The 14004-nt window shown below is 45.8% G+C and overlaps 1 protein-coding gene across 1 annotated transcript in view; it reads left to right on the plus strand.

Annotated features, from left to right (window-relative positions):
• Positions 1-14004, plus strand: part of BMP7 (bone morphogenetic protein 7) — a 124487-nt gene that overhangs the window by 106044 nt on the left and 4439 nt on the right. Inside the window, exons 4-5 of the mRNA XM_015422516.1 lie at positions 4498-4692; positions 9254-9330. Of these exons, the coding sequence (XP_015278002.1) occupies positions 4498-4692; positions 9254-9330 (272 nt within the window). The remainder of the gene's footprint in view (positions 1-4497; positions 4693-9253; positions 9331-14004) is intronic.

Below are 14004 nucleotides of genomic sequence, written 5' to 3' on the forward strand. Positions count from 1 at the left end.
GCAGCAACGTGTCTATGTAACTTCAAATGTGTCCCAGAAGTGATGTCATCATGCTGCAACGTCCAGGTGACGCTGTAGTATTTGGGCAAAACCTCTATGGTAAATTTGGCTTCTGCCATAGAGTTTTTGGCGAAATACCAGAGCATCGTCCAACGTCGCTGAAGTGATGATGTCACTTCCAGGTAACGTAGGAAGTGACATAGACATGTCGCTGAAACGTCAACCCAGCCTTGCTGTTTTTCTGGGTAAGTCCCCCCTCCCCCGGCTGGCCAGCTGATTGGTAGTGGGGCAGTGAGTCCTGGCGGTGGGGAATCCCTACCCCCATCCGGGGGGGGGGATCTGGCAACCCTACTCTCAGAGCAGCACTTGAAACAGTAAAATGAGCTTGGAGTTTGAGTTCATTTGAACCCAGACTCCATTTCTTACACCTTTCCCCATTATAGTTACACCACCCCTCCAATCAATAAAGGGAGATGATTGTAGAGAAGCTGTTGTAGGGCCTCTCTGACTTTTTCTCATTTTCTAGTGAAAGGGGTGCCTGGTGGCTGTAGAAGAAACGCAGTGAGGCTCTCTTGTATTCCTTTTTCTCTTCCTGGTGCTGACGGAACTAAAAGTTGTGTCCTGCAGCCACCGGATATCCCTCCCTCCAGGAAATGGAGAATACCCCGGAAGTCTCTGAGATAGTGCTAGGTAAGACTGGAACTACACCTGGGGCTGGAAAGAGAGTCCAGTGTGTGTGTGTGTGTGTGTGTGTGTGTATAAATCCTCTTTGACACCCTCCCTTTAATATTGAACCAGTGTACTCCAGAAACACTTATGGTGGTTACAGACCCATGTTACATTGGCAGTCTTCCAGTTGCCTGGGAATGGAACTGCATTTAGTGATTGGTTATGTATTATAATTAAAAGATCTAACGGTTTTACACTTCAGTTCTTTAGAAAAAAAAGAAGCAACAACAGGGAAATGCCATCCAGCCCCATTAGCATGCTAATTTGAACTTTACTTTCAAAGCTGAAACATTGCAGTGAAGACAAAAGGCAAATAGTTATATTTCTCTTCAACTACCTAGTCGTTTTCCTGTTCTTTTTCTAACTTCCATTATCACTCTGGTTTGTTTTTAGAGTTGCCAGATCCCCCGGTCCCCCAGGGGGTTTCCAATGTGATGACGTCACTTATGCGTGACGTCATCACGTTGGGGACGTCCCCTCCCCCTCCAGTAACGCCCCCAGAGTCCCCCACTGGGGACTTGGAGGGACCTGGCAACCCTTCTTGTTTTTTGCTTCTTATGTAGCTTAAAATATCTGCAGCCAATTTGATTTTTCACATTTCTTCTCTGTTTGTGTTATGGTAAATTTACATTTGCTATGCCAGAACATTTTGGGGGTTTTTTTTTGTATTTAAACAAGGCCTCCACTTTTTAAAGGAAGCCTTTTTGCCATTTATCGTCTCCTTGATTGTGCAGTTTAACCACGCTGGCATCATTTTGGCCTGGGCTGTATCTCCCCGTTCCTTATTCTTTGAACTACATTTACTTTCAGCCTTTGTTTTAGATTTTTTGTTGCTGCTGTTGTTGAGGGAGGAGAATCTTCTGAAGGGATACCATTCTAGCACACCTATCAACTTCCTTTGACTAATCCTCTGATATCTGAGGGATTTTCTCTTTTGCAATTAAATATGCCTCTTTCTTCCAGGCTGTTTCCGAACCTACCTTGCAGTTGCTTAGCAACATTCTGAAGGCCTTGTCTATCTTGGGGGCTCAGGAAGTTCCCAGAGACTGACTTCCCTTCCCCCTGCCCCGTAAGGTTCAAGGGAATGAAAACCAGGAGGATGAAGAAGGGGCATTGGAGAGTCATAGCATGAGCCAGGAATAAGGGCAGATGGGAATGTATAGCTTTGGGAAAGGGGGGGGGCAGCCCTTGGTGTCCCTCCCATTTGACACCATGAGGACCAGGACCAGCCGTGAGCTGTTTCGAACTGTTGCTTGACATTATATGAAAGGGATTAGTTCATATTTAATGGGCATTCCCATTCCTTTGTGTGAAGGCCAAGTCGATCCCGCAAGGATAGCAGGAAAAGGGGATTAGGCTATTTGTTTACTCTTACAAAGTTTGGATAAAATGAAGCAATGCGAGAGAGGACTGAAGTAATTCACTACGCCTTAGGCAGTCCGTCATCTTGTAAGCCCTGTAATGCTCCCCCCCCTGACAATATATTGGAGCAGCAGTATACACAGGGAGTTTAGTCAGCCTCCTGCGAATTGCTTTGTATCCTGTTTGTCTCATTGCAGACAAGTCCAAGCCTCAGCGTGTTTGCTTTGGCCCATTGCATTCAGTAGGACTTGCACCCAAGGAGGTGTGCCTTTTTGGGATTGTAGCCTAAAATGCCTCACAGGCTGAAGATAGCTGCTAGAGAGCTTGGATCCTGCTTTTCGTCTGAACAAAGGACATGCTTCGTTGAGTCTAGGACTACCAACCTCCAGGTGGTGGCTGGCAATCTCCCACTATTACAGTTGATCTCCAAGTGACAGAAATCAATTCCCCTGAATAAAATGGCTGCTTTGAAGGGGTGGACTCTATGACATAGCCTCAGAGGTCATTTCGGGGGGGATCGCGGGGAAACGCAGTTCCCCAGGGTGAGGTGCGGGGGCGGGGCACACGACGAAGCCTCGCCCCCTGCTCCCGGCCACCCCGCTTCCGGCCCTCATTCAGCCAGGAGGAGGCAGGAGAAGAGGGAGGGTAAGTTGCTTCCTCCCCGCCTCTCCCCACCCCTGCCTGCCTGGGGCCAGGGAGGGCCTTGGCGGGGCTTCCTCGCACTCCCACCGGCCTTGCAGGTCCACCTCCGGGCCCCTGATGTCAGGGGGTGTGGCATATGCTAATGAGTTATGCTAATGAGTTCCCCTAGCTCTTTTTCTACGAAACGACCCCTGCAAAGCCTGCTGAGGTTCCTCCCCTCCCCGAGCCCTTCCCTCCCCCGGCTCCACCCACAAAATTTCCAGATATGTCCCAGCCTAGAGTTGGCAACTGTAGAGGGACGTGGGTTTAATATTGTGCATTTTTTTGGCCTATCAGTGGTTTCTCTTGGAACATGGGGATGTTGTCTTCCTTTAAGTTAATGCAGATGTTTTTTCACTGAAGACGGATTTATTTACTTATTTCATATATACTCCACCTTCGTCCCAAGTGGGGATGCAAAGCATCTTCTATTGTTCTCCTCCCCTCCATTTGTGAGGTAGGTTAGACTGAGGTCAACAGTGAGGACAATGGGGAGGTAGGTTAGACTGAAAGTGTATGACCAGCCCCAGGTCACTAAGCCCTGGAATAAATGATTGAAACCCGGCCTTCTACCCTCCCCTGAGTCAACAGAGTAGCTTTTTGGTTTTTTTGGCCTGCTGCACTTTTGCTAAAACGGTGCCATTACTGTGGCTTCGGCTCTGGGTATCCTGCTCAGCCATCTGCTCCCAGAGAACCTTGGGATGGAGAACAAATTTCGGTCTGAATTAGATATGGCCTGACCCTTACAGAATTGGCCAAGTCGTACTCAAATTCGTGAAGTATGGAAGGTGCCATCAGTCATCCAAACCTCCCAGAAGTAGGGTTGCCAGCTCCGGGTTCAGAAATACCTGGAAATTTGGGGGATGGAGCCTGAGGAGGGTGGGGTTTGGGGAGAGGAGGGACTTCCATGGAGTATAATGCCATAGAGTCCACCTTCCAGAGCAGCCACTTTCTCCAGGATAGTAAAAAAAACCAGTAGCACCTTTAAGACTAACAAACTTCATAGTAGCCTAAGCTTTCGAGAAACACAGCTCTCTTCATCAGATGCATGGGAAGGTATGAAGAAACTGGCCATATAGGTGGTAAGGGGGGGAGGATGCAGAAAGTGCCATGTAAATGCAAAGCCGTTGCGAAAGTCATGAAAAATGTTGAACGCGCAATCCAGGCTGGAGCTGATCTTTGTCGCCTGGAGATCAATTCTAATCCAATGAGATCTCCAGTCACCACCTGGAGGTTGGCAGCCCTGCTCAGAAGAATGAAACTATTGCCTCTTCTCCAATACAATCTATCTGGAGCAGCATCAACTTTTATTGAAGCTGAGGCATTTTATTTTAGGCTCATAACCTTCCAATGAGAATTTAGTGTTCCTCTGGGTTTGGTTTTATGGTTCCTTTTTACAGGATCCCATCAAATTATAGGTTGGTGAACTCAAAGAAACCCCTCTCAAGAATGCAGGGAAATCTTAAGATTTCGACAGAAGCATTTGCTTCGGCTGTTACACCGTGAGACGCAAAACAAAATCGGTTGCAATGGGCCATTCCTTGCAAGAAAAAGTATCATTATTTTTCAAGGCCCAGTTCCTCCACTGCCATATGGAAAGCTGTGGGAACTTCTGCACATGAGTTGCCAGCCACTCAGTCTGGCTGGCTCCTGCAATTCCTAGTATAACTGGCAAGCCATAAAATTCGTATTTGGATCTAACCTCCCTTCCCCCTCACTCTTTAGGTCAAAGCATCAACCCCAAGTTAGCTGGCCTTATCGGAAGGCACGGCCCACAAAACAAGCAGCCGTTCACTGTCGCCTTTTTCAAAGCCACCGAGGTCCATCTCCGTAGTATTCGGTCTGCAGGAGGCAAGCCCCGAAACCAGAAATCGAAAGCACCAAAGAACCAAGAAGCCTTTCGGGTGTCAAACGTTGGAGGTATGCAAACATTTTTGTAGAGGTGACCGAGGGGGTGGTGGGATATTTACCTCCTTTTTAGACAGATACTCGCAGCAGCTTACAAACAAACAAACAAAAGTTAAAATTATCAGTATTAAAAGAAGCCATAAAAACAAGCTGGGGGGGGCATAAAAACGACATAAAACGTTATTCAGTGGCCTAAAATAATACCCATAAAACATTCCTTATCCTAGAAGCCGGCGATAATACAGTTTGTAAAAGATAAAGCCCCTCAGTCAATGGAGATGCTTTAACCAGAGGTGGTGGTGGTGATGGTGATAATTATGCATCACCTTAAAAAAAATTTTTTTGCGTAGATTACCCCCCCCCCCAAAAAAAGATTCTTTTAATCCAGTAACAAACCAAATGAAATAGTTACGCTGCCTTCTTGGTATGTGTAGCCTCCAAGGTACAAGGATGAAAAACAATTTTAAAGTTATAAAAACAAAAGCAATGAAAGTCAATAATACAGTTATTAGCAGCAGTGGATTCAAATGTAACCAAACTGGCTGGAACAGCAGAATGAGTCAGCAGTTCGATTGCAGCCAGATGAATTTAAAACCATACAGGCTAGGGGCCAAAGTACAGACTGTATGGGAGATGCATGATCAGATCATCAGTTTTGTTTGGATTTTTCATATTACAAAGCAACTACAACCCCAGGAGGGAGGGCGGGAGGGAGATGGATGAACTATATTCCCCTCCAATGAAAATCTTCATCCTCACCTCTCCCTTGGATAGACAGCTGTCATTAAAGTATCTGTCTTTTCCTCTCCATTAAAGCAGCATAAGAGAGAGTTCTGTAAAGGATATAATACTGGGGGGGAGGTTAAAACCCTCCCCAACACCATGGCCCTTATCTGTGGACCGCCCTACACACAACTGTGTTTTGTTTTGTTTTTTGTAGATCAGTTAGCAATTTTTATTTATGTAACTTTTAACAAGTAACACTGAACCATACTGTGAATACAAATAAGGTAGTACATACACACAACTGGTTTTGATTGCCTTAAGGACTAAAAGCTTTTCAAAAAAGCATCAAAGATAATCTTTGCTCATTGTTTTAAGAGTTTGACTCAGATGTTGGGGAGAGGCTGTGGTTCAGTGGTGGAGCATCTGCTTGGCATGCAGAAGATACCAGGTTCAACCCCCAGCATCTGCAGTCAAAAGGACCAGGCTGTAGGTGATACGCAAGATCTCTACCTGATATCCCGGAGAGCTGCTGCCAGTCTGAGTTCTATGATTCTTCAGAATGGATTCATGGTTGGTTGAGAAATCGTACCCAACGTGTGTTCGTAAATGGCTCTGCATCTACGTGGAGGGAAGTATCGAGTGGAGTGCCGCAGGGCTCGGTCCTCGGCCCGGTGTTGTTCAATGTTTTTATAAATGACCTAGAGGAAGACATAAAGGAGATGCTTATCAAATTTGCAGATGACACGAAGCTGGGTGGGATTGCTAATTCTGAAGAAGACAGAGTCAAAATGATCTAGATAGGCTGGAACAGTGGGCTGAGACAGATAAAATGAATTTCAATAGAGAGAAGTGCAAAGTCCTACACTTAGGTACAAAAAATCAAAGGCACAGATATAGAATGGGAGGCACTTGGCTTGACAGCAGCACATGTGAAAGGGATCTGGGTGTTCTGGTTGATCACAAGCTAAACATGAGCCTGCAGTGCGATGTGGCTACAAAGAAAGCTACTGCAATCTTAGGATGCATTAACAGAAGCACTGTGTCCAGATCAAGGGAGGTGGTAGTTCCACTCTATTTTGCTATGGTCAGGCCTCACCTGGAGTCCTGTGTCCAGTTTTGGGCACCACATTTTAGGAAGGATGTTGACAAGCTCATGTGTGTCCAGAAGAGGGTAACCAGGATGGTGAGAGGGTTGGAACCCAAGTCTTATGAGGAAAGGCTGAAAGAGTTGGGTATGTTTAGCCTGGGAAAGAGAAGGCTTAGAGGGGACATGATTGCAGTCTTCAAGTATTTGAAGGGCTGTCATGTAGAAGATAGAGCAGATCTATTCTCTCTTGCTCCGGATTGCTAGACTAGAACTAATGGGTGGAAATTACAAGGGAGTCGTTACCGGCTAAATATCAGGAGAACCTTCCTAACTGTAAGAGTGGTTGAGCAGTGGAACAGGCTGCCTCGGGAGGTGGTGGATGCTCCTTCGCTGGACATTTTCAAGTGGAGGCTGGATGACCATCTTTCGGGTATGTTGTAGAGCTATCTTTCGGCTATGCTCCTGCAGAGAGCAGGGAGCTGGACTAGATGACCTGCAAGGTCCCTTCCAACTCTAACATTCTATGATTCTGTGAGTTGACAGTACTGACCTTGATGGACCAAGGGTCTGATTCAGTAGAAGGCAGCTTCCTCTGTTGTTGGATGCTGTTGTTTTTACTTTATGTCTTGATGGCAGATTTCTTTGTAGGCCACCTTGGGCTTCGGGGGGGGGGCAGTGTAGAAATATTTTAAACGAGTACCAGATGAGATAACAGAACACACACCTATGCAGCAAGAGAGAATGACAAGGACAATCTGATCAGATCTTTATGTGTGTATTCGCCCATTGCCCAGCTAATAGACAAATCGTCTTTGACAGGGACTTTTTAAAGAAGGCAGAAGCTCCATTTCCTTTCCCAAGTTTTCTTACAAGCTCGGCTTGGAAACAAAATGGATTTTCAGCCACAGAGGCCTGTACCAATCAGGGATAAGCTTAGAAGCAAAAATTGATTTTTCTGGGGCTTCCTCAGCCTTGTACAGAAACCAAGATGAGTGTTTTATCGTTACTGAGTCAAGCTCTTTAATATTATTGAAATTTATGATGCCCCACAAGTGTTATGAAGCAGGACCTCATTTCCTTGTGGACCAAATACCAGAATGTCAACGCTGTAGTTTCAGCCTCCCAAACAATCCAGTGTAAAGCAGCCACATCTCACGTTACTGTTTCTACTCTCCGTTCGCTGTCTGAAGAAGAGTCTAATGCTGGATCAGCTTCCCCCTCTGTCTAACCATGAGATGTGCAGGTTTTGTTGAGAAAGATGGGTCTAAATCTTAGATGAGATATGGGTACAAACAGAGCTGCATCTGCTTGTGAGGACATGGGAAACTGGACATGGGAAACTGGGGGATGCACAGGATCAAAAGTTGGCTGCATAACGCAGGGCAGAGCTACATGTCACACACAAACGCTAGCAACGGAAATCTGTGGGGGATCACCAAATGCCCTAGGCCAGTTAGGGCGAGGCAAGTTGGGGAAGAGATGATTCTAAGAAGGGAAGCAATGGGCGAGAGAGGTGTGGAGCCTTAATCTACCTGCCACTGTTCCACACCAACTCCCCAGCCACATGAGGGCCAGGAACCCCGTGAGGTGGGAGTGATGGTGAGAAGGACAGTTAAACACAGCCCCAAACAGCTTTGGAGATTCCAACTGGAGAAGCTAACACAAGCAGCCACTTGGGTTCTGTTGCATGGGCTTGTGGGGTGACGTGGAGTCCATTTCCTGGGATTCCATTGGTCCATATAGCTCAGCATCATCAGCTCTGACTGGCAGTGACTTCCCAGGTTCTCGTGCAGGGAGAGGTTTTTCTCAGTACCTGCTGCCTGAGATCCTTTGAGATGCTAGGGAAAGGAATAAATCTAAGGCCTTCTGTATGCAAGACACGTTATCTGCTTCTGAGCCACAAACCCTTCCCCCGAGACTTTAAAGATGTCCAATGAAGTCCCAAACGCATAGGGGAATAAGAAGTCCCAACGGTCAGGAGGATATCAGTGTATAACACCTGGCCCTCCCTGTAGAGGGGAGGGGCTGTGGCTCAGTGGTGTAGCATCTGCTTTCTATACCGCAAGTTCCAGAGCCAGTCAATTAATGTGTAATGTACCTAAGACAATGGAGTGCAGCTGCCAGTCAGAGTAGACAATACCAACCGTGAAAGACCAATAGCCTGACTCTGGCTCAGTATAGGGCAATTTTATGTGTTTGTGCTGCAGAATGTAATGGATTGGATACAAGCCAACATTTCCACATGTGCAAGGGCTCCCCAAGGTGGTGGTGGGGGGATTTCAGACTTTTGTAGGTGGAGGGAGGTGAGAAAACTGTGCTCCACGAATGCATGGACCTCTGCCCATGGAAACGTTAGTCTGGATCCAAGCCATTACCTTTTGCAGCGTGGATTTTTAAAAATTCCAAATTATGAAATTATATAAAATTTAAAATTATGCAAATGAGAATATGGCAGCACTGCTTAATTTGGATGAATTCTGTGCATCACAGAACTCAGGCTTGTTTGGAACAGGATTGGGTGCAGAATTTGTGTTTCTTTCACAATATGCACAGATCTGGTACAAGTCCGACATGCTTGTTTTCATGGAGGTCATCTGCGAGTGGAAACAGTAACATCACAAGGTGCCCTTGCTGGGTTGCGCAGTGTGTCTATAGAATTGCAGCATAAGAACACTGCTGGGTGTCTTAAAGTAACATGACAGTTTTGTGTTCTCTCTCTCTCCCCCCCCTTTCTTCCCACCAACCACCCTCCGAACTCAGAGAACAGCAGCAGTGATCAGAGGCAAGCTTGCAAGAAACATGAGCTCTATGTCAGTTTCAGGGATCTTGGCTGGCAGGTAAGGTTGTTTTTGTGCTTGGAATCAGAGATTGGTGGCACATTTTAGTCCTCTGTTATCATGCTGGTAATGCGAATCCCGAGATTGAAGTTTCCAGTTCTGACCTTTTGTGGTCTATTTTCAGAGAAGCAAAATGCATTGGGGGGGGGGGGGGGGTTGGTATACATTAACTCCTGGTTTGTGTTTGCAAAAGGATGACTTGTGCCAGGGGCGTAGACAGAAAGTTTTGGTTGGTGGGGTGGGGGGAAATCCGGGGGACGGTTTAGCTGCCCCTGCTGCTCCTCTTACAGTGGCAGAAGTAGCGGCTCCAGCTCCGCCGCGACCTCTAGTCCTCCTCTAGTCCTTTCAATCAGGGAGACTCGATTCCTGGCTGCTTTTCTGTGTAAGCCGGGGTGGGGTGGGGGGGTGGGGAATATCTGACACTCTCTCTTTTGTATTTTGCCATTTTATTTAATTTTTTGCAGTTTTATTTTATTTTGCATTTTTAAAAACCTATTTATTTTTTGGCCCAGAAAAAAGAAAACGAGACTGAAGCTTCCCTGACTGTGCCCAGGGTCATTTTGGAAACACCACGGGCATCTTACATTTAAAAAATATTTTCTTTTTTTCTGTCTGAGGGGGCAGCACTCATCTGTGAGTGGGCATTGCCCCCAAGTTCCCCCCCATGGCTGTGGGCCCAACTTGTGCACTTGGAGTAGAGAAGGGGTTTGAGGTGGGCGTATTTTGATGGGGAGAGATGATTGGTCATACATTCCTGAAGAAGTCCTAAACTTTTAGATGCCTTCTGCATCAGGGGAAGGTTCCTTGAACCAGAGGAAAGCACCGCCGCTGGTGAACAGGTCCACAGGACCCAACCCCCATGAAAGAACCAGTTCATGATAGAGGTGACTAGATGGATTACTGAATGCACTTGGAAAACATGCAGTGGTTATTTGGTTGACCCGAAGTATTGAACCATGAAAAATGCGGATCAGTTGCTCAAATTGAACTGAGTTGCCTTGATCAAAAATCAGTGCTTTCAGATATTCCAAAACAGACCCTTTAGTGTTAGGGATGAATTATTGACTTTGAAATTATAGTGGCCTCTTCCTAAATAGTGGCCAATGTAGAGCTCTGAACACTGCTAGCTACTTAAATAAGAGTGAAGAGAGATGAAGTAGTTAATGAGCAGCCACAAAGATTCTTCACCTATGGTGTAACCCTGGCTTCATAATTTGCATGAACTCTGGTTCATCTGTCACTCTAGCCTTTCTTTTCATGCTTTAACCAGTCTGCCTGGCTCTTTTTCAAAAGAAGAACAATAAGGCACACAAATTTGTTTTGTTCATCCTTTACCTTTTTTTAAAAAAAATAATAATCAGCAAGCATTTTTAACTTACAAAACTACTCTGGGATGGAAGGAAAGAGATGTTCAGTGACAGCATGGACACTAGCCAGTTGGCACCTCCCATGGCTAGCTTTTCTCTGGTTTAAATGGAATGATGTTGCAAAGTCGGTGAACCAGTTTGTCAGGAGGAGAAAAGACACACTTATGCTAACTGCAGTGAGGGTGCTTAGAAACAGGTTTTGACACTCCAGAATTTTACGTCTGCCTCACCCCCACATTGCCATAGCAAATTTTAGTTCTAACTGCATATTAGGGCCCCTGCCACACGGGGGGAAATTGATGCGGCCAAAGTGCGGCTTTGTAAAGCAGCACCAAAAGAAACACGCGGCGGCGGGATCAGACGGATCCCGTGAGCCGCCGCGTAGTTGCTCCCTGGCACGATCAGATGCTGGGGAGAAAGCCACAGAAGGGAGTGAGAGGCAGCTGGCTGCGCATGTATGCGCAAGTGCAGTTCGGCTGGGAGCCTCGAATGCTCCTGAAGACAGGCGCGCCGGCGATCCCACCGCCGCGCTTGCTGTGCCGTTTCAGGTAAGTCCTCCTCTTTTGCTGGTTCTTTTTTTCAGCGCATTTTTGGCCTGAAGGGCCGGTTCGGGGACGGGTGCGCGCCGCTTCCCAGATGTTGCGGTGTGCTCGCGCCCATTTGCTGTGCCCCCGATCTGTCCCTCTTCTGGCCCAAAACCTCCCATGTGACCGGGGCCTAGGTGTGTTTTTCTTGACTTTAATTCTGCAGTAGTGTACTTAACTAAAAGAAATTATATGGAGTAGTTTCCAGAATATAGTGGGATCCTAAAAGATAAGTCAAATTGTACAGGCTCAGTGGAGTCCTCAAAAAAATCTCTTTGGAATTCACCTGTTGACATTATCTGCTTGCTTAAAAAATTTGCCTCTGTGCTTTACTGTGTATCCCATGTGTATCTTGGGACAGTTCATATCAAGTCTGAGGTCAGAAAATCCACCACTTAGGCCAATTTCCATCCAAGACCCTAGTCCTTTTGTTCCGCCCTTTTCTAAAATGAGGTGGTAGTGACCACAGACAGGGCTTTTTCTACGGTGGCACCTAAAATATGGAGTGCTGTCATCCTAATGGCTTGCTCACTGCCTAGTCTTTTGAGTTTCATTTCCAGGTGTTTTGCTGCATTGTATGCTATTCTATTCTGTGCCCTCAATATATTTGACTGCTGCTGAATTTGTTTTAATGAATGCCTATTTTTAACATGCCAGACTGTTCTAATTCAGTTTATTTAGTTGATCTACATTTGGCTTAATTGGTCATAATGCAGCCTTATGTTGCATTTGACTTGAACGTATTCCTTTTTATTAGGTTTTCTGGTTTTGTTTTAGTGGTTTTTTAAGATGTGTTTTAAATGTTTATGTGTTCTGGCAGGCCACTTTGAATGTTTTTTCCCCCTGTAGAAGCAGTTAATAAATAGCTTAAAAATAAATAATGAATCATAGAGTTGGAAGAGACGAAAAGAACATTAAGGCCATTCATCTTCGGCTACAAACCAGTGCCCTTCACACATGTGGCTTCTTGCAGATTGACCTGCGCAATTCTGACCACACTGAAAAGAGAAGCATGCACAGCTAGGCGATCCTTGCAAATCTGATAATTTCCAATGTCTCCAGGATAAAATAGGTGTGGTGATGTGGGGGAACCAGTCCACAATGACTCGGGGCCAGTTTAAATTCTGTCCACGTAGAGCAGGCTGACTATTCATGCAGCCATCAAGAGCAAAAATAAGGAGCCCTGACCTGGATAGCCCAGGCAAGCCCGATCTCATCAGATCTCGGAAGCTAAGCAGGGCTGACCCTGGGAAGTACTTGGAAGGGAGACCTCCAAGGAATACCAGGACTAAGATGCAAAGGCAGGTAATATCAAGCCACCTCTCTGAAACATCCAAACCACACTAGGGGTTGCCAAAGTCACCATGACTTCCAGGCATGCAAGCACGTGTGTGCGCACACACAAAAATACAAAAAATAATAAAAAAGAAGCAGCAAAAATAAGGAATGTGGTCCAGCAGCAGACCATTCTGCGTTATACACAGAAGGTCCTGGGTTCAGTCCCTCCAGCATCTCCAGTTAAAGGGATCAGGTGATGTCTTAGACCTCATCTTGAGACCTTGGAGAGCTGCTGCAGATATACTACATCGATGTTAATAGAGCTTGATAGGTCTGACTCCTGATAAGGCAGCTTCATGTGTTCATGCCTAGCTCAGTGCAGCTCCAGATACAACCACCACTTCCTGACATGTGTGGGAAAGTGTGCTGATGTTCACATGCACATAGCTGTGTGGAAGCAACCATTTTATCTTCAGGTGTGGTGGGTCAGATATTGCTGCTTCCAAATAGCTGCTTCTGTGGCATAGAACAATTTGTAAGTGCCTAGCACCGAAGATGGTTCAAGCAACTTTAGTCCTTGAGGCAGAATGTCCACATGGTACATAGCAATTTTACCTGGAAGTCCTCCTGTGTTGGTTTCATCAAACCTGTCCAAGTGTGCTTCCATGCTCTTAACAAATTTCCTGTTTAGCTCAATAAACAGAGCCAGTTTGGTGTAGTGGTTAGGAGCACGGATTCTAATCTGGGAGAATCGGGTTTGAGTCCCCACTTCTTCACATGCAGCTGCTGGTGTGACCTCAGGTCAGTCATAAATTCTTTCAGAGCTGTTCTCTCAAGAGCAGTTTTCAGAGAGCTCTCTTAGCCCCACCTACCTCACTGGGTGTCTGTTGTGGGGAGGGGAAGGGAAAGGAGATTGTAAGATGCTCTCCTTTGGGTAGTGAAGGGCGGGGTATAAATCCAATCTCTTCTCTTCTTCTTCCTCTTCTAATGCTTGCACAGAATGTCCAAGTGGACCGTGCCCAGGGGTCACACATCGATCTTATCTCATGTTTGGTCACCATATTAGCACCTTACTGTTTTATTTATTTATTTATTTTATTGAACTTTATCCCGCCCTTCTGACATTGTAGGCTCAGGGTAGGTACCAGCATATAGGCCTGAAATTAATGCAGATTTACAATTAAAAACATATTACAACAATCCATTAAAATCAGTAAAAATCCCCACACACTAAAACTAAATGGTAGGGTGTCTTCTAGTTTGCATTGACCCTTACAGTGCATGGATAAATAATTAATGCAGATTTATAATTAAAAACATATTACAACAATCCATTAAAATCAGTAAAAATCCCAACACACTAAAACTAAATGGTAGGGTGTCTTCTAGTTTGCATTGACCCTTACAGTGCATGGATAAATGGTATCTAGATGGCTTCACCATGC

Source organism: Gekko japonicus, unplaced genomic scaffold (genome assembly GCF_001447785.1).
Source record: "Gekko japonicus isolate JY-2015 unplaced genomic scaffold, Gekko_japonicus_V1.1 scaffold1296, whole genome shotgun sequence".
In the NCBI taxonomy this organism is placed as follows: domain Eukaryota; kingdom Metazoa; phylum Chordata; class Lepidosauria; order Squamata; family Gekkonidae; genus Gekko; species Gekko japonicus.